The sequence below is a fragment of the Mustela nigripes genome, chromosome 11 (genome assembly GCF_022355385.1).
Source record: "Mustela nigripes isolate SB6536 chromosome 11, MUSNIG.SB6536, whole genome shotgun sequence".
NCBI lineage: Eukaryota > Metazoa > Chordata > Mammalia > Carnivora > Mustelidae > Mustela > Mustela nigripes.
In genome coordinates, this window is record NC_081567.1 from 23,847,953 (window position 1) to 23,866,720 (window position 18,768).

General features: G+C 42.7%; 1 protein-coding gene across 2 annotated transcripts in view; it reads right to left on the reverse strand.

Moving 5' to 3' along the window:
* Positions 1 to 16,656, reverse strand: part of ACSM5 (acyl-CoA synthetase medium chain family member 5) — a 29,725-nt gene extending 13,069 nt beyond the window's left edge. Inside the window, exons 1-8 of one of the 2 annotated variants that reach the window (XM_059415201.1) lie at positions 16,514 to 16,656; positions 12,448 to 12,666; positions 8,891 to 9,101; positions 7,675 to 7,882; positions 5,341 to 5,484; positions 3,056 to 3,209; positions 2,020 to 2,099; positions 55 to 178 (exon numbers count right to left, since the gene is read on the reverse strand). In XM_059415201.1, the coding sequence (XP_059271184.1) occupies positions 55 to 178; positions 2,020 to 2,099; positions 3,056 to 3,209; positions 5,341 to 5,484; positions 7,675 to 7,882; positions 8,891 to 9,101; positions 12,448 to 12,666; positions 16,514 to 16,522 (1,149 nt within the window). In that variant the 5' untranslated portion in view covers positions 16,523 to 16,656. Of the gene's footprint in view, positions 1 to 54; positions 179 to 2,019; positions 2,100 to 3,055; positions 3,210 to 5,340; positions 5,485 to 7,674; positions 7,883 to 8,890; positions 9,102 to 12,447; positions 12,667 to 15,835; positions 16,020 to 16,513 lie in introns of those variants that run through there. The other variant, XM_059415200.1, reaches the window with a different exon arrangement.
* Between the last annotated feature and the right edge of the window lie 2,112 nt (positions 16,657 to 18,768).

An 18,768-nucleotide genomic window follows, 5' to 3' on the forward strand; every position in this document is an offset into this window, starting at 1 on the left:
AGGGCTTGGGTAGAGGTGACCTGTGGCAGGGACCCAGGCTCCACTAGCACTCACTGTTTCAGACTGGCCATAGCCTTCGTGCAGTTCCAGGCCCACATGGCTCTTCCACTTCTCTCTCACGTCAGGATTCAGTGCCTCTCCTCCAGTCAAACAGTGCCTCAGGCTCTGAAACTGGTACCTTTCTCAAGTGGAAAACAAGACCGCCTGTGTCAGGATCCCTGCACCCAACACTGTACCCCCAGTATTACTGCTCAGGTCTAGACATCTAAAGCCACTGGAGGATAAAGTCCAGGCTCTTATCACCTATTCCAAGTGCCCCATCCTCTGGCTTTGTAGGCATATTCCTCATGGGCAGGTAAATTTTTTAAAAAATCAATCTTATCTGATTTTGGAATAAAATCAGAACCTTGTATTGTAGGTTTTAGTATAACATAGCAAATTCAACGTGAACTGGCCAAAATCAGTTAAAAACAAAATGAAAAAAACAAAACAAAACAAAAACAAAAACAAAATGATGATAAATTGGTTAGAACAACCACCTAGTTAAAAAAGATAAACCGATTACATGGGGCACCTGGGTGGCTCAGTTGGTTAAGTGTCTGCCTTCAGCTTGGGTTATGATCTCAGGGTCCTAGAACTGAACCCCACATCGGGCTCTCTGCTCCACAGAGAGTGTGCTTCTCCCACTCTCTCTGCCCCTCCCCTTCTGGTTTGTGTTCTCTCTCTCTCTCAAATACATAAATAAGATCTTTTTAAAAAGAAAAGATAAATCGTTACAAATTTAAAAGGTAGAAAGTAGTCCGGTAGGAATGAATCAGTTGCAAATTTGTAGGGCAGAAAGGAGCCCCCTAAGAATCTGACAATTCTAACAAATGGGCCCCAAATTCCTACAGATATTAAATACGTTATAAAACCACCCCTCCATTCAACAGATTATCCAAAATGTAAAAAATGAGTGGTTGCAAATATATTTCAACAATTTTTCCGCTTTGGATAAACTTGGTTTGACTATTAATTAATACTATCTAGTAGCTTTCAACAAAATTGTTCTTAAATCATTCCGAGTTTGCTTACAGTTAAAATAATGATCTTGAAGTGTACACAAGAGATCAATGAATGGGATAAATTCTTAAAACAAAGAATTCAACAGGGGAATCATGTAAAAACTCCCCCTTAGGTTCTTCAAGGACAGATACATGCGATGAGCAAAGAGAACAGAAGAGGCAGACATAGATCAGTCAGTGAGTTACTGAAGAGGCATAGGTCTCTTTCCACACACCTCAGCAACTAGACTTGTCCTGCTATCAGATGTTGCTTTGGACGCACCCAGGATGGGAGCCACATGCACATAGTGTCTGGTTGCCTTCTGTGGGATACCCAATGACATTCACTCAGAGAGTGGCTGGATGGAGTTCATATGGGGCTGAGGGATGGAACATCTATTGTGGTGGGCTTGCTGGTCCCACCAGACCTCAGGCCCTGGCCACAAATCCCATTCCACAGGTGGCTAACAATTACCCAACAATTTCTCCATCCTCACACAAGTAGCAGACATATTGCTGAGAGAATGGCCTGTGCATGTATGATGGAGAGACAGCCCACCTCAAGTGCTAAAATTCCAGACTATCTTAAATCTATCCAATTCCATCTGGATACAAATTCTTGGGTAGGGAGTGGTGGTACAGAGGATTTTTATGGGGCATGTGCAAAGGATATAGATGTGTATGCTTCAGCATGTGTGTGTATGTGTGTGTGTGTGTGTGTGTGTGAGATAGAGGACCACAGATATATATAATATTCCAGATATGTATTCTATATGGAGAGAAAGAATCACAGACGTATGTGTATATGCATGTGTGTGTGGACATATATAGAGAAAGAGAGAGAGAGGGAGATGAGACAGGGACAGAGTGAGAGAAACAGAGTCGGTATGAGAGGGTGGGGGTGCATGTGGGCATATACTGCTGTATATTCACATATTTAGGTCCCCAAAGCACCAGACGGATGGGCTGGCTGTACCTGGTGAGATCCTCCTGTACCAGCAGCCGGAAGATGGTGGGAACACAGCAGAGGGTGGTGATCGGGTACCTGGAGAGAGTCTAAGCAAAAACAAAGGACAGAAGATCTCAGAGGTACTGGGGTGGAACTTCATGGAGATGGAGCAGGGAAACTGGATTTTAACTACTCTAAATACATCATATAAGTGAACCATACTATATCTGTCCTTTAGTGGCTGGCTTAGGTCACTTAACATAATGTCTTCAAGATTCATCCATGATATAGCATACGTATTCCTTCTTTTTAAAGGCTGAATAATATTCCATTGTATGTATGTGGTACATTTTGTTTATCCATTTATCAGCCAACGGGACTTGGGTTGCTTCCACCTTTGGGCTATTAGTAATAATGTCGCTCGGAACACGGATATACCTAGCTGACATCTTGACCACAACCTCATGAGAGGCCCTGATTCAGAACTAGCTATTAGGCTGCTCCCAGACTCCTGACCACCAGAAACTGAGATAATAAATATTTGTTTTAAGCCACTAGGTTTTGGGGTAATTGACTACCATAGATAACTAATATACCATGTAAGGCCTGGGGGCAATAGAGGGAACAAGGCATATACTGGCTGATCCAAGCCCTCAGTGAATAATGATGATGGTGAGCTTGACTGTGGCAAAGATAATCAACGTGTTAAGAACACACTCTGATTATTATTTTCACCGCAGTTTTGAAAAATAACTAGGGTTTTAACAGGAGCATAGGGAAGAAAGTGGTAGACGGAGAAGAACCCAATGCAGGAAAAAACAGAATATGCAGATATATGAAATTGTCTTATGTCTAAGGATCTAGTTAGAGGATAGGCAATAATTGAAGGTAGAAAGGTGGGCAGGAGTCAGATTATAGAAGGTCCTGGGAGACATTTTGTTTGCTATCCATACCAAAGAAGACTTATGGTCACTTATTCATGCCTTTTCTCCTGCAAATTCAAAACCTAAATTCCACTCATCTCATTTACATCCAACACACAAGCCGTGTTTTTGTTTCTTACATTCAGAATAATCTTGGCATCAACTCGGGGCAGCTCATGCACAAAAATGCAAGATCCATTAGGCCAGGCAGAGAAGAGGGTCCAAGCTGCCTTAACCCAGCCAGTGTCAGACGTGTTCCAGAAGATGTCTGATTTGGTCAAGTCCACCCACCGCCTGCCAAAAATTAAAGAACGTCAGAACCCTCAGCAATGCTTCGACCTTTAAAAAGGATTACATTTCACCTTCTTTGGAACCTCTCCCACAGCGAGTACTCACTTGTGGGTATGACAGTTATCAAATCTGTACAAGAACCATAGTCAGTCTTTGTCTCAACAAGCATTTATTGAGCATATTCTTGCTTTTTATGCCCTAAGGGAAGGATATAGAATTAAAAAAAACAGATTCCATGCCTTCAAAAGTTCACAGTCTAGTGGGAGTGGTCTATAAGGGGACACATAATCTCCATACAATGTGATGAGGGCACTTTCTTCATCCAATACTTCTTCTGGACTTGGCATTAGAGTGTAGGAAAGAATGATTAGTCTTGCTTTGGGGGGCTTGTAGGTTGGTAAGTATAAACATCAAGGAGGCCCCTGGAGAACAAGCTTTCATAGGGTTAAACCAATAGCTTTATGCAATTACAGAGAATGGGCACCAAATCCAGAGAAAGAATGGAGATGGAATCTGAGAAATGCTTCCCCAGAGGAGGTGGGGTCTAAGCGAGATGTAATGATGCACAGGAGCTACACTGGGGAGGCAGAGAAGGAACCACATCCCAGGAAGGGGAAGCAGTACCTGCGAGCATAGAAAAGTGATCATGTTCTGCACTTGGATTTGGGGACATATGGTCTCCGGTCCTCAACCTACCTAGATGCTCTTCTTGGTCTTCTCCTCTGAGTTTTCCTTGCTTCTCCCTTTGTTGTGGAAAGGCCTAAGGCATTCAGTGCTGAGGCCTCTTCTCTTCCTAGTGTCCATTACTTTTCACCGATCTCATCCAATCTCATGGCATTAAGTACTACTTTACTGATAATTCCACCACGAATCTTTCCCACTAACTCTACACATGAATCTCCAACTGCCTCCCCGATATCTCCATTCTCAACTCAGGGTATGGAGATGTCCACCATGCGTCTCAAACTTACAGTGCCAAACACGGAGTCCTTGTGTTCCACCAGACAGTTGATCCCAGCCTCCCCGCTATCAGTTAATGCTTCTGGTTGCTTGGGCCATAAATCTTGGCATCATCCCTGACTCTTCACTTTCTCTCTTGCTTTATGTCAAACCCATCAACAGATCTTTCCAGGCCTACATTCAAAATACATTCAGAATCGTAGCTCCTCTCACTCCCCCTGGGGAAGCCTCCACCATTCCCTCTTAATGCACTGGCCTCTGAAGTCAGTCTCTACTTCATCTCTTGCCCCCTACAGTTGATTCTCAACACAAACTCATGAGATAACCTTAAAAAAAAAATCAGATCAAGTCACTGCTCCAAAACTCCACTGTACTTCAGAAAATTAAACATAGAATCACCATACAATCCAGCAATTCCACTTCTGGGAATATAGCCAAAAGAATTAAAAGCAGAGTTTTGAATAGATGCTTATATCCCCAAGTTAATAGCAGCACTAGTCAGAACAGCCAAAAAGATGGGAAGCCTCCCAACTGTCCATCCATGAGTGACTAGATAAACTGCATTGGAATGTCACATATATGGGACTACTGTTGAGCCTTAATAAGAAAGGAAATTCTGACACATGCTACAAAATGAATGAAACTTGAGAACATTACACTAAGTGATATAAGTCAGACATAAAAGGAAAAATATGTATAATTCCACCCACAGGCAGCTCCCAGAGTAATCAAATTCAGAGACGGTAAGCAGAATGATGAATGTCAGGGCAGACGCGAGAGGGAATGCCAAACTATTGTGTAATGTGTATTATGTAATACACATGGATTCAGATTTGCGAAATGGAAAAAAGTTCTAGAGATGGATGGTGGAGATGATTGCAAAACAATGTGAATGTCCTTAATTACACTGAAGTTTACAAATGAAAATGGTTAAAATGGTAAATTTTAGGTGAAGCATCTCTTACCACAATTAAAAACAAAAATAAAACCAAAAAACCTCCCATGGCTTCTCACCTCGCTCAAAGTAAAGCCCAAAGCCTTCAGATACTACTGGATTTGCCACTTTGTTAGCTCTCTGACCTCAGTCTTACCACTACGTCCCTTACTCACATTCCTCCAGCTCACTCCCTACTTTCTGTTCCTTGGACCCAGCAGATGAACTGTCCCTTGGTACCTTCCACTGGCCACAAAACCCAGTCCGTAGCTGGCCTGGGAGTGCTCAACCATCTTGGGCGCTCCGGTGGTGCCACTTGTGAAGTAGATGGCCAGAGGGTCTTGACTCTTGGTCCTCACACAGTTGTGCTCTGTGGATGCCTCGCTGTAAGATATAAAAATCCTCGGTAGCATTACAAGTAGTAAAAAGAGTCGTAATAATAATAATATTTATAACAATACTGGCCACCATTTTAATAGATACTACTACCATGAGGCACTGTGCTGGATGCTCCAGCTTGCATCTCTGAGGCCTACAATGACCTTCCGGGGTCAGTACAACCATCGTTAGCAGCCTTTGTAAATAAGGAAATGGTGGCTCAAAAATGGTGCAGTAACTCTGTCTGAAGTGCCTGTGCTCCTCCACTAGAGCAGGAGGACCTTCTGGAAGAACATGCCCGTTTCCATGCCTGTGCTTCTTCACACTGGGCCACAGCCTCACCCCCACCTCAATTCCCCATAGTTTAGGGCTGAAGGGTTTCCTCAATTCAGAGATTTGAGATCTGGGCAATTCCTAAAGTTCTGTGATCTGGAGAATCTTCTCTCCAACTGGGTCTCAACCCTGGCTGCACCATAGGAACACATGGTTAGTTTTTAAAACAAATCCCATCGCTAACGCCCCACCCTAGAGAAAAACCAGAATCTTCAATGGTGGGCTAGGCATTGCAATTTTTTTGTGGGGGTGGTTTTATTTTTTGCTTTTTGTTTTTGAGAGAGTGTGTACTTGAAGCGGAGGGGCCAAGGTTGGGGAGGTGGTGGGAAGAGGGAGAGAGAGAATCTTAGGCAGGCTCCATGCCCAGCACAGAGCACAACAAAGGGCTCCGTCCCACAACCCTGAGATCATGACCTGAGCTTAATCAAGAGTTGGATGCTTAACCGACTAAGCCACCCAGGCACCCCTGTGGGGTTTTTTTGCTTTTTTTCTTAAAGCTCCTCAGGTAATTCTAAAGATAGCTGAAACTGAGAATCACTCAGCTAGGCCAACCTGACAGCTCATCAGAATCATCTGGGCAGATCTTTTACAACACAGAGTCCTGGGGCCTTTGCTCAGCTATGTCCTGTTAAGTCAGTCAGATGGGGGACCTTGAAACCTGAATTTAAAACAGCACCCAAAGATAAATAGCTAAATAAAATTTTAAAAAGAGAATTTTCCATAATTTCATGGTAGAAAGTTTACTTTCTAGAGTAGTCAAGAATAATCTGAAGAGTATTTACCATGTCCATGCAAACTTCGAAATATATCTTTTGTACCTAACTTTATTACCTACACATGTTAAATATTTTCTGTTTCAGTTTCTGCTCCTAATCATTACACTGAAATATAATAATATATGATTAAAAAGTCATATGTTGGAAATATAATATTTTGGAAAATATAATACATTATTTATAATGCATGGTTATGGGTCTTATACTAAAAATTGGGACACATCTAAGAGAATGCAGCATATAGTCCTTTTTCAAATGAAGATACTAATAGGAAACAAATGTTGATATTAGTAAAGGAAAAATGAATAAATTAAATAAAGTAGAACAACACCCAGGTGAATGTGAGGCAGTTGGTCCGTGGGACTTGTGATTTAATGGTGTAGACCCCTGGCAGGGCCCCTTTTCGCTTCTGCCTCTGATCAGGACAAAATCTCAAATTCCCAGGTAGGCTTCCACCAGGGCATTGCTCAAAGACAAAGGGCTTTTGGTTCTGTTTGATGTAATTGCCTGTTCGCATCTTATATAAGTCAGTTATCAGTTCTTCACCTGTAAAATTGGGTTAAAGTGCATTTCATAGGGTTTTTTCCAAGGATTAAATAAGATGATGTATGATTCATTATTGGGCTCTGAGCACCAAACACAACACTTAAAACAAAACAGGTCTTCATCACATCTGTGGTACATGAATGAATGTATGTAAACGCTTACCCAGCACTATGCCTAGCATACACTGAGCACACAATGCATGGTAGCTATTATTATATTGCTAACTGATCACCTACTATGCCCTAAATGCATCATATGGGTTCTCTCGTTTACTTTGGCTCATAGCTCTGCAACCACTATCACCAATACTGAAGCAAATGATGCCCACAAAAACTAAGGACGATCGTAGTACTGCTCAGTGAGTGACTTTGAAGGATCTTAAGGTGGTCACCAGGATTAGGTCTCAGGTCCATCTGGGCCCTACAGTGAGTGCTCCTTTCTGGTTTACTCTCTCGCTGTAGTCAGTAATGCATTCCATCTCCTATGGGGGGGAAAGCCGTGGCCTCCTCTTCATGTTGTCCTTTAGAGAGCCCCAACCTACCGGAGGAGTTTCCTGAAGTTCATCCAGCCTGGCCGACTGCTGTCTGATACCAGTAGTTTGGACTGGAGGAAGGGACAGTCAGCGTTAATGGCATCCACCCGCGGAGCCAGGGAGTCAGTGGTGATAATGGATTTGGCCCTGGATGCCTGCAGCCGATATTTGAGGTCCTTCTCTGTCAGCTGAGAGACACCCGGGATCATGACAGCCCCTGGCATCAGAGAGAGAAGGGATATTTTGGGGGGGGCAGCAGGGGAAGACCCTTATGAAGAGGTCCAGACCAGATACCCCCCTCAGAGACAGGAATAGGAAGAGATTAGAAAGGGGTGGAATGGCTGAACTGGAAAAGGTAACAATAATGATAATAATGAAATCCAGAATATGTTTATGGAGGAATTACACATGCTAAGAACTGTATGTGCATTATTTCACTTAATTCTCACAACTCTGGAGAGTAGGTGCTATTATTATACCCATTTTGCAGATTAAAACTGCAACAACGACAACTAAGACAGACACTTAGCCTTAATCAAATGGAATAACTTGCCCAAGATCACATGGTTAACATGCTGTAGAGCTGTGATAGTGAATCCAGGAGGTAAGCCTAGGGGTCCATTATCTCCAATATATTAAACTGCCTTAGACATGGCCTAGCTCTATGGTCTTCCCTGCCTGCATACGAAAGGCTACAACAAATCCTAGTGTTGAGAGTGGATCTCTTGGGGTGGGAGGCAGGAGGGTAAGTATAGTAGGTGGGAGCTCCAGCACTCCTGTAAGTTCAACCAAAGCCATTCTGAAGGAAGCTGAGTCCATCTTTTCTCAAGGAGAAGGGAAGAGTAAGCAAAAAGTAGGGACAAATTTTAGTCAGACACCTGAAAAACCACCTGAGTATCTCAGAATGGAAGATGAAAGACCCCACTGAAGCCAGCACTCTCATTTCACAGATGAGAAGAAAGAGAAGCACTTGCCACCCCCCGTAATGAGGCATGTGAGCTCCAGTTTACTCCAGTCCCCAGTGCTCCCTATTGCTTCACACTGACCTGCTTTCATCAGTTACATTACCTTCTCACCCTTGTGTTCAATCAAGTTTGTGATTGTGGGGCAAAAGGGAGGTAAACAAATAGGGTTTGATTTTCTCCATCTCCCAAACCATGTGACTATGCAAAGCTCTGGCAGGTGGTATCCGTCCCAACTGGTAGCTTCAGCTCTGCTCACTGACCTGTCCGTATGCACGCCACGCTGACCAGCCACCACTCTGGGAGCCGCGGGAGCACCAGCATCATCCTGTCCCCAGGCTGAAGGCCGCACATACCCTGGAGCACATTAGCCGCCTTCCTGGACTGCTCCCCTAGCTCCTCAAAGTTCCACTTGACCTCTGTTCCCTTGCCATTGACCCACCAGAATGCAGGGATCTGGGGCCGGTGCCCAGCCTAGACAGCAGTGTAGGCAGAAAAGAAATAGAAAACATTTCTTGAGAATTTTTGTTTGCTTGTTGTTTTTTAATTTTTTTTTTTTGTAATTACTAGTCACAGGGTTCAAATTCAAAACAATGAAAAGATGCATTGAGAAGTCTTACTCCTATCCTTACGCCCATCTACCCTGTTCCCCACTTTACCTGCCTCAACATGTGACCAATATTATTAGTTTCTTGTAAATCCATTCAGTATTTAGGCAAATAAGTATATTCTGTTTTCCGTAACACCTTTTTAATGCAAAAGGTAGCATATGATTCATACTGTTCTGCGTCCTCCCCTTTTTTTGAGCTATAATTCTCATACCACAAAATTCACTATTCTGAAGTGCAAAATTCAGTGAGATTTTTAAAGATATTATAAAGTGGGCTTTGTGTTAACCAATAGTTTTGCCATCTAACTAACATGAGTGTTCTGAGCATGTTGAAACTAAGCAAAGCTACTCAGTAGGTTAGGTGTATTAAATGCATTTTCCAATTATGATATTTTCAACTTAACAATGGGTCTTTTTTCACTTTATTTTTTAAATGATGTTCAGTTAGCCAACATATCATTAGTTTTTGATGTAGTGTTATTCAACGATACAAGAAGCAGTAATCAAAAATCTCCCTAAAACCAAGACTCCAGGGCCAGAGGACTTCCTAGGGGAATTCTACCAAATATTTAAAGAAGAAATCACACCTATTCTACTGAAGCTGTTTCAAAAAAAAAAAAAAAATAGAACTCATTCTATAAGGCCAGCATTACCCTGATCCCAAAACCAGGCAAAGACCTCATCAAAAAGGAGAATTACAGACCAATATCCCAGATGAACATGGATGCTAAAATACCCAACAAGATCCTGGCCAACAGAATCCAACAGTACATTAAAAGGATTATCCATCACGACCAGGTGGGATTTATTCCTGGGATGCAAGGGCTGTTCAATATTTTAAGTCAATCAGTGTGATAGATCACATTAGTAAAAGAAAAGACAAGAACCTTATGATCCTCTCAAATGATGCAGAAAAAGCATTTGAAAAAATGCAGCATCCTTTCCTGATTAAAACTCTTCAGAGTGTAGGGATAGGAGGAACATACCTTCGTATCATAAAAGCCATCTATGAAAACCCCACAGCAAATATCATTGTTAATGGGGAAAAGATGAGAGCTTTTCCCTTAAGGTCAATTCAATGGTTTTTAATATATTCACAAAGTGGTATAATCATTGCCATAACCTAATTCCAAAACATTCTCATTATCCTAAAAAGAAATACCATACAGATTAGCAGGAGCTCCCTATATCCACCCCCCCCTCCGCCAGCCCTTGGCAACCACTAATCTACTTTTTGTTTCTATGGATTTGCCTATTCTGGATATTTCATATGAACAGAATCATATAATATGTGCCAGCACCACTAGTTGGAAAGATGCTTCTTTCCTCCCTAAATTTACTGGCACTTTTGTTGAAAATCAACCGACCATAGATTTATTTCTGGACTCTCAATTCTATCCCATGCATCTATACTTGTCTTTTTACCAGTGCCACACCTTTTTTTTTTTTCTCACAGTCTTTATTACTGTCACTTAGCAGTAGATTTTGAAATAGGGAAGTGCGAGTCCTATTGTATTTATCATGACTGTTGTGGTTATTTGGTGCCCCTTGCCTTGCCACATGAAGCTCTGGACAAGATCATCTATTTCTGCAAAGAAGTCTACTGAGATTTTAATAAAGGTTACTTTGAGTATCTAGACCATCTAGACCAATTTGGGATATGTTTTGGGGTTTTTTTTTTTTTTTGCAGCTTTATAATTTCTGCTTCAATGGAATCAATTCTAAAAAACATACAGTTCAACCCTGTCAAAGGCAGACTTCAGTAAGCTCCTAAATGCATACATAATGGAGAGGCTAATATTTTCTGGTTGTTCCTGTTTCCCGAAAGTTGAACTTCTTCAGATGTTTTAGACTCTTCCAAAAACTATCATCAAGGGGTATGTTATTTTTGTATAATGAGGTAATATCTCGGAGCATTCTGAGATTCACCCAAATCTTTAACGGGTGCTTCTTTAATAAACACTCCTGACATATTCCAGCCTTTGGTTAGTTTCCAGAGTTCTAAGAGGTTCATTCTGGTTCATTTTCAAGATTTTTATTGTTGTTGTTTTTACAGAGGACAAAATTTTAGAATGTCCTTATTCTATCATTTTTGCTGATATAACCCTATTTGTATATATCTTTAGAAGAAATCCTCCAAGGATGATCCCAGTATGGATAAAGAGCTCAGATTATATAGACAGGAACAGGGCACCCCAGTTCCATCTCCTACATATGCTTCTCATTTTATTCTCACAACAACTCCAGGAGGCAGATGGTATGACTTCCTTTTTAGAGGTGAGAAAACTGAGATCCAAAGGGCTTAGGGCATGTATCCAAAGACCATGTCTAACGGCAAAGCCACCTTCATACTTTACTATATCCACTAACAGTATACTTTCACTGAATCTGCGAACAGTATTATTTTCCTCACTGTTTTTCTTTACACAAGCTCTTCTTAAAATTAATATAAGTAAATTGCATGGAGATAAAGTTTATAGTCTCTTACTATAAAAGGTTAGCATCCTTAACATAAAAAAAAAGTAACTATAAAATACAGAGACACAACAGACACCTAAGGAAGAGAAAAAAAAAAAAAAAGGAAGTATATGCTCAGAGACACACAAAGAAATCAAGATAATCTTAATTCAATTCTAAGTATCTGCTATGATCTGTGAAAAGCTCTGAGCCTCAGGCATGCTCTTTCCTTATTTAAAAGGGAAATATAGGGATGTCTAGATGGCTTAGTCAGTTAGGTGTTCAACTCTTGATTTTGGCTCAGGTCATGATCTCAGGGTCGTGAGACTGAACACCACGTGGACTCTGCACTGGGTGTAGATCCTACTTCAGATTCTCTCTCTCCTGGCCCTCACCTCTGTGCTCTCTCAGTACACAACAGTGAGAGCAATATTAACGATAGAGTATCAAAACAAAATTTTCTCTTTCACTTGATCAGAATGATGGGAACGGAATCAAAGAGGGCATAACTGTCTCAACTCTGTGATGTGTGTTCAGGAATATGAGACACACTGGGCTAAGTACCTAAGGCTCATGAAACTTGGTCATAATTCTTTTTTTTCCCCCCTAAGGATTAAATGCTAACAGTTTGTTTTAGGACTTGCAAAATTCCCAGGTCAAAATGTCCACCTGTGTTGTAGCCTTGAGTCACACTGGGATAACTAAGGCAGCCTCTGCGGCCCAAGAGGGACACTAGGACACAGTGGGCTTCACCTTTTCCAGCTGACTCCACATGTCCAGCACATCATGGGCAAAGTTGAAGTACTCAGGCACTGGCTGCCTCCCCAGGCTGATGGCTTCCCAGGTGGCCACAATCTTCTGAGGGTCAGGTAGAAGTGGCTGCTGCCCATGAGGCCCACAGAATCCCCGGGCATTTCTCAGCACCTGGAGGACCCATCCTCTTAGCCATAGCATCCTGCTATTGCCTGCAGCCTGTTTCAAAAGAGAAGAGAGAGAACGTGACCTTGAATTCTGGGTTTTGTGGGGAGACTGAGATAGAGGAGAAATCTGCAGTCAGCCCCAATGGTGACTACAGTACACGCCAACTTGTAAACACAGTCGTGGGCTTTAGTCTTAATTCCACAGTGTGATTTAGGTCATTTCTTCTCTCTGAGCCTGAGATCCGTCCTTTCTACCTCTCACGGCCTATGGATCTCTGTGGGTCTGAGATCAGTTAACTCAGAGCCCACTTCTCAAGGCTTCCCAAGCCCACTTTCCCAAGGTAAATCCTGAACTGGCCTGACAAAGCCAACAAAGTTCTAGGGCTTTATGGAAATATAATGTGAGCCACACATGTTATATACAATTTTCCAGAAGCTTCATTCAAAAAAAAAAAAAAGGAAAGGAACAGGTGAAATGAATTAAAATAGCATTTTATTTAGCCAGTATGAAAGATTTTTTTAAAATGGAGTCATATATGTTAAGGGTTGAGCCTGGAGGCCATGAAGGAAGTGGACCTTATTCATGTCCTCACTGGTAGAACCTCGAACTTTTGAACTGCACCAAACCACAAATACTCCAAGGACTCAGCCTGAACACTGGCAACTTGCTACACAGCAGGAGACTGTTTAGTGATAGCCTTAGCAATCAACTATACTCAGTCAAGATTGGTTTTCTGCCACCAACATCAATCAAAATTCTTTGTAAGCAATATATACAACATTCCCTCTTGTCTTTAAAAAACCCTTGCCCTTTGGGGCACCTGGGTGGCTCAATCAGTTAATCATCTGACTCTTGATTTCAGCTCAGGTCATATTTCAGAGTCATGATCTCAGGGTCATGAGATCAAGCCCCACCTTAGCCCCACAGTGGCTCCATGCTGGGTGTAAAGGCTTTTATAAGATTCTCTTTCTCCTTCTGCCCACCTCTCCTCTCTCTTAAAAAAAAGAAAAAACAAAACAAACAACAACAAAACCAGAACAAAACACTTGCCTTTTGTTCCCTGGAGTATGGGGTGGGGTGGGGTGGGGGTGGGGGCTGGTGGCACATTTGGGTTGCTGCCCAAATCTGTGTTCTCTGAATTGCAATTCTGAGACCTCCAAATAAACATTTTCATTTTAGCTTTGCCTCTTTTCTTGCTCAACACTGGCTATATCCTATAATTTCAACATGTAACCAGTGTAAAAAGATATTACTAAAGAGATATTTTACCATTTTATTTTATTTTTTTGTACTAAGTCCTCATAACGCAACATTTATTTAACACTTACAAGCACACCTCAGTTTGGACTAGCCACATTCCAAGGGCTCAGCAGCCGCAGGTGGCTACTGGCTACCATACGGGACAGGGCAGTCTTGGTGTCTTGCTATTCAAAGTCTGATCTACAGAACAGCAGCATCAGCATCATCTGGGAGCCTGGGACACCTGCAGAACCTCAGACTCCACCCTAGGCAGGGGGAATTAGAATCTGCACTTCAACAGGAGCCCAAGAGTGTTGTGTGCACTTTGTTTAAAGAGCACTGAGAAGCAGATGCAGGTTCTTCCCACCAAATTCCTCTCGGCCATAATAATAACAGAATATGGTCCTGTAACTGCCAGAGATTAAAAGTTTGGGCTTCTCCCACATTGTTTTATTAAATCCTAGCCCCCCAGTGTGATCATAACAGGAGGTGGAGGCCTCTGGGAGGTGATTAGGTTCTGAGACCTCAGGAGCTCACTGGCTCCTACTGAATGGGCAGGTCAAAGCAAAAAGACAGGAGTCTATGAACCAGAAGCGAGCTCTCAGCAGACACGAATCTGCCTGCCGCAATTCGATCTTGGACTTCCTGGTCCCTAGAACTATGAGAAATAAATGTTATTTAAATGACAACTGCCCAAACTGAATAAGATGTAACCAATGTTAGGGCCAATTTAATGTTAAAACCTGTTTAACTATTAGGGCCTGCTTAGCCAGAGCAACTCCATATTGCCTAGGTAGCCATATTGTTGTTTACAACCACGGACTTAATTCCGGGAATAAACGCCCCTGTCCTGGTTTGGTTCCAGGCATCGATTCCGGGAGTAAATGCCTTAACAAAAGAAGCCACATATCCTGGGTCTGCGGTTATGCCCTATAAAACCAGCCTGTGAGAGGGGGAGAGGGTCACTCTCTTCGGAGGCAGCCCTAGCCGGTCAGTCTGACTTCTAATGCTTGGCATAGAATAAAGCTTCACATAACTTGCACTTTGTCTCAGTCTCGTTCCCCTGGCGGGTGAGTCTAACTTCTAATGCTTGGCATAGAATAAGGCTTTGCATAACTTTCACTTTGTCTCAGTCTCATTCCTTTGATAACAGACCCCAACACCAACAATAATAATGTGTGGCAGTAACAAGAAAAACAATAATAACTGCCATCTGCAGAAGGCTTACTGTGTACCAGGCATTTGGAAGGTACTTTACAGATGTTATTTCCTTAAATCTTGACAACAACTCTATGATATAATGCTATTTTCTCTGTTTTACAGATAAAGTCGGGGTTTTTTCCTATGCAAACACAAACATAGGGGTTTTATTTTAATTATTTTTTTTGTTATGTTACGTTAGTCACCATACAGTATGTCATTAGTTTTTGATGTAGTGTTCCAAAAATCATTGTTTACATATAACACCCAGTGCTCCGTGCAATATGTGCCTTCCTTAATCTCCATCACCGGGCTAACCCTCTCCTGACCCCCGTCCCCTCTAAAACCCTCTGTTTCTTAGAGTCCACAGTCTCTCACAGTTTGTCTTCCCCTCCTATACTTTCAACACCATCCTGACCAAAATACCATCAGCATTTTTCAAAGTGCTGGAACAAATCCCAAAACACGTATGGAACCAGAAAGGCAGGTTTCAAGAGGAGAAGTGACCACAGGTCTCACCTCCCAGAAATGCCCAGGTCCGGGCTTCTGTTTGGCTGTGAGCCCTGAGTCCTCAGACTCCCCGTCCCAGACCCTTTTCCATCCCCCCCCCCCCCACTTCAACCTCCCTCCCATGGATTCCTCTGCCCGCTGACAGCTGATCATTAGAATCGGCCTCCCTGCTAACCCAAGGCCATTTCAGGCATGCCCCTTCTTGCTTTAAGCAGCAAAGGCCTCAGAGGCAGCTAACACCTGTCCTTAAAAAGATTTCTCTCTACATTACCTTGCTTTTGAACCCAAGAAATGCAAAAGGCCTTCGATCCTGCTTCAGCTGAATGCGGGCCTTAAACATTAAGGTTCCTCCAGGACACTGGAGAAGGCAATTTGATGACCTGGTCTCCCACTGGGAACTTTGGCCCCAGATGCAGCAAACAGAGAGCAGAGCCCAAAGCCAACAGAGGACACGGCGGCTTCAACTGGCCAGCATGCTAGAAGCCAATGAGAGTGGCCCTGCTAAGCTATGCTCACAGCTTCCAGTAGCTCTGGTGGTTATCTTCTCTGAAAATTCAGGTCACCACCACCTTACCGGAAAAGAGAACAGGAACTTCCTTACGTTTTTACCAGAAAGGATATAATAGTAGCAATAATATAAGCTAATTGCGTTCCTTTTCTCCTCCAAACCCTCCAATGCATAGAGACAGAAAGTAGATTAGTAGTTGCCTGAAGCTGGGTATGTGAACAGGGAATGACTGCAAATAGACACAAGAGGTCTCTTTGAGGTGACAGAAATGTTTTAAATTTGGACAGTGATCATCAAGGCTGCATAAATCTGTAAGTGTATTATTACTACCTACTACTACTGATAATTGTAGTAATAATGGCATACTTGAATGAGTTATGGTATGTAAAATTAAACCTAAAGCTTTTTGTTTTGTTTGTAAGCCTCCTAAGGCTCCCCTACCTGGTTCATAGTCCAAGCCAGTGTTCCAAGAGCAGTCCTCAAGGCCCTACGTGATTTCTTGGCTCTCCATTCCTACCCATTTGTTAAGCTCTGCTCCTACCACATTGCACTGGTCTGCCCGACTTTTGCTCTCCCTGCTGCTGGTAACCTGAATCTCTGGGAACAACAGCAAAAAAGATCCTATCTTGCAGTGTTTGCCAATATCTGTGGTTAAATATTGCCATGGTGGCACAGCCAATTTCAAGCAACCAAAGATTTAACAAGAATTATTAATGGTCACTGGTACGCCCCCGTGAGCTGGCTAAAGCCAGTGCTGCTTCGAGCCTTTGCTGCCAGGACATTCCTTCCACACGGTTCACCGCCTCACCATTCACACACAGGCCCTGGTCTGTGTGCCTTGAGCCACCGCCCAACCCCCAACTAGAACCTTCTCCTATCTGACACTTCCCACTCTCCCTTCTCTCCTTGATTTTCCTCCTTGGCATTTATGACTTTCTAACATTCAATGTATTCAATGTATTTTATAAATTTTTTTTTATAAAAATTTTTTTCCAGTTTTATTATGGCATGACTGACAGACAAAATTCCACATATTTAAGGTATACAACATGTACATTACACAGTTGAGCTTAATTAATACAATCATCACCTCTCATAGTTGTTCAATATTTTCTATTTACTCACTGTGTCATCTGTCCCCTGTCACACACATACACTAGAATATAAACTCCACAACGAGAGAGATTTTAGATTTTCAGTATAGCTGTATCCTCACGACAGTGCCCTGCCACGTTGTCAGAATTCAGTAAATATTTATTGAGCCAGTGAAGAGTGAAGGAGAACTAATAGTGAACATTTTTTATCTGCCAGACATTGCTATGTGTAGCACATAAAAATTGACCTTCAGCATTCCAGACACAAAATTTATTTTTTTGCTTTTTCCCAGAATCACATCCGAGGCAGTGTAAGCTCTCAGTCTCCAGGATCTGTGGGAGCTTCAGGCTCACTTACTGTTCAAAGCACCTTCCTTAGCTATCCCTGGAAGTGGCTCAAAGTCCCTCCAATGGAAGAGAGGATGCTTATGTATCAGCTGCCTCTAGTTAGCACCACACTGGGTGTTGGTCCTGCACTGTGTTTTGTTCCCCTTGTAGCTCTGGCTCATTTCCTGGCCAGGTCAGGGTGGCCCATTTCTAGGAGGCAGCTCCTCTCCCTCCCCACCAAGTGTGGCCACAGAAAATCACCTCTTTGGCCTTCAAATTCCATTTCCCCTCAATGCCCAGGCTTCTGCTGGGTCCCAGGCAAACATTCTCATCTGCAAATCTGCAGTCAGAACTAAAGATACAATCTCTACTCTCAGGAAGGTGGATGGACAGATGACCTGCTCTTCAGGCAGCCTGATTTCAATATCATTGTTGTCCATTAGTATTTGGTAAGAATCAGGCAGCACAGAACTTGGGGCTACAAACTGACAAAAATGATGATGCTAATAATAACAATAACTGCCTTTTATTTTGTCATTCAACAAACATTTTGGAGCACCTGTTACCTGCTAGGCCAAGTAAATTATATGGAACTTAGAAGGTGATTAGTTCTGTGAAGAAAAATAAAGCCTAGAAAGAGACAGAAAGTACCCAAGAGTGAGCTGGACAAGTTAATGGTTTTAACAAAGGAATAAGAAAGACCCAGGCTGAGAAGGTGGTATTTGAGCAAAATGATATTTGCAGGACATTAAGAGAGTGAACCTGAATACATCCGGGTTTAGAGCTCGCAGCAGAAGAAACCACAATTATCCCTAAGATGAAAATGTGACAGTCATACTGGAGAAATGACAAGAAGGGAGTGGGACAGAGACCAGGAGGTGGGACAAGGGCCAACTTTCTGCCCTCCAGGTACCCTGTGGCTCACTTGGCTCATGTTAGCTGGGCTAATCCTTTCAACAGCCCTATGAGCTATACCATTTTACATGTGAAAATGTGACTCCAAAAGGGTAAGTGACATGGCCAAGGCCACACAGCTAAGAGGAACAGAGCTGGGACTCAGATTCTAATGTTTAGGCACCGAGTTCAGAGCCCACCCTACCATGCCCCTCCCGGCATCCCAGGCTGTGATTTGTTTCTGGCCCTCCTGTGACCTCCAGCCCCACTACTGTCCTTTGACACAGGCAGGTCAGGGCCTTCTTACCCAACAATAACCATTCTTCTCCAGGGCCACCCTGGAGAATCCCAGAACTTGGAACACTGTGGTTCAGTCTGCTG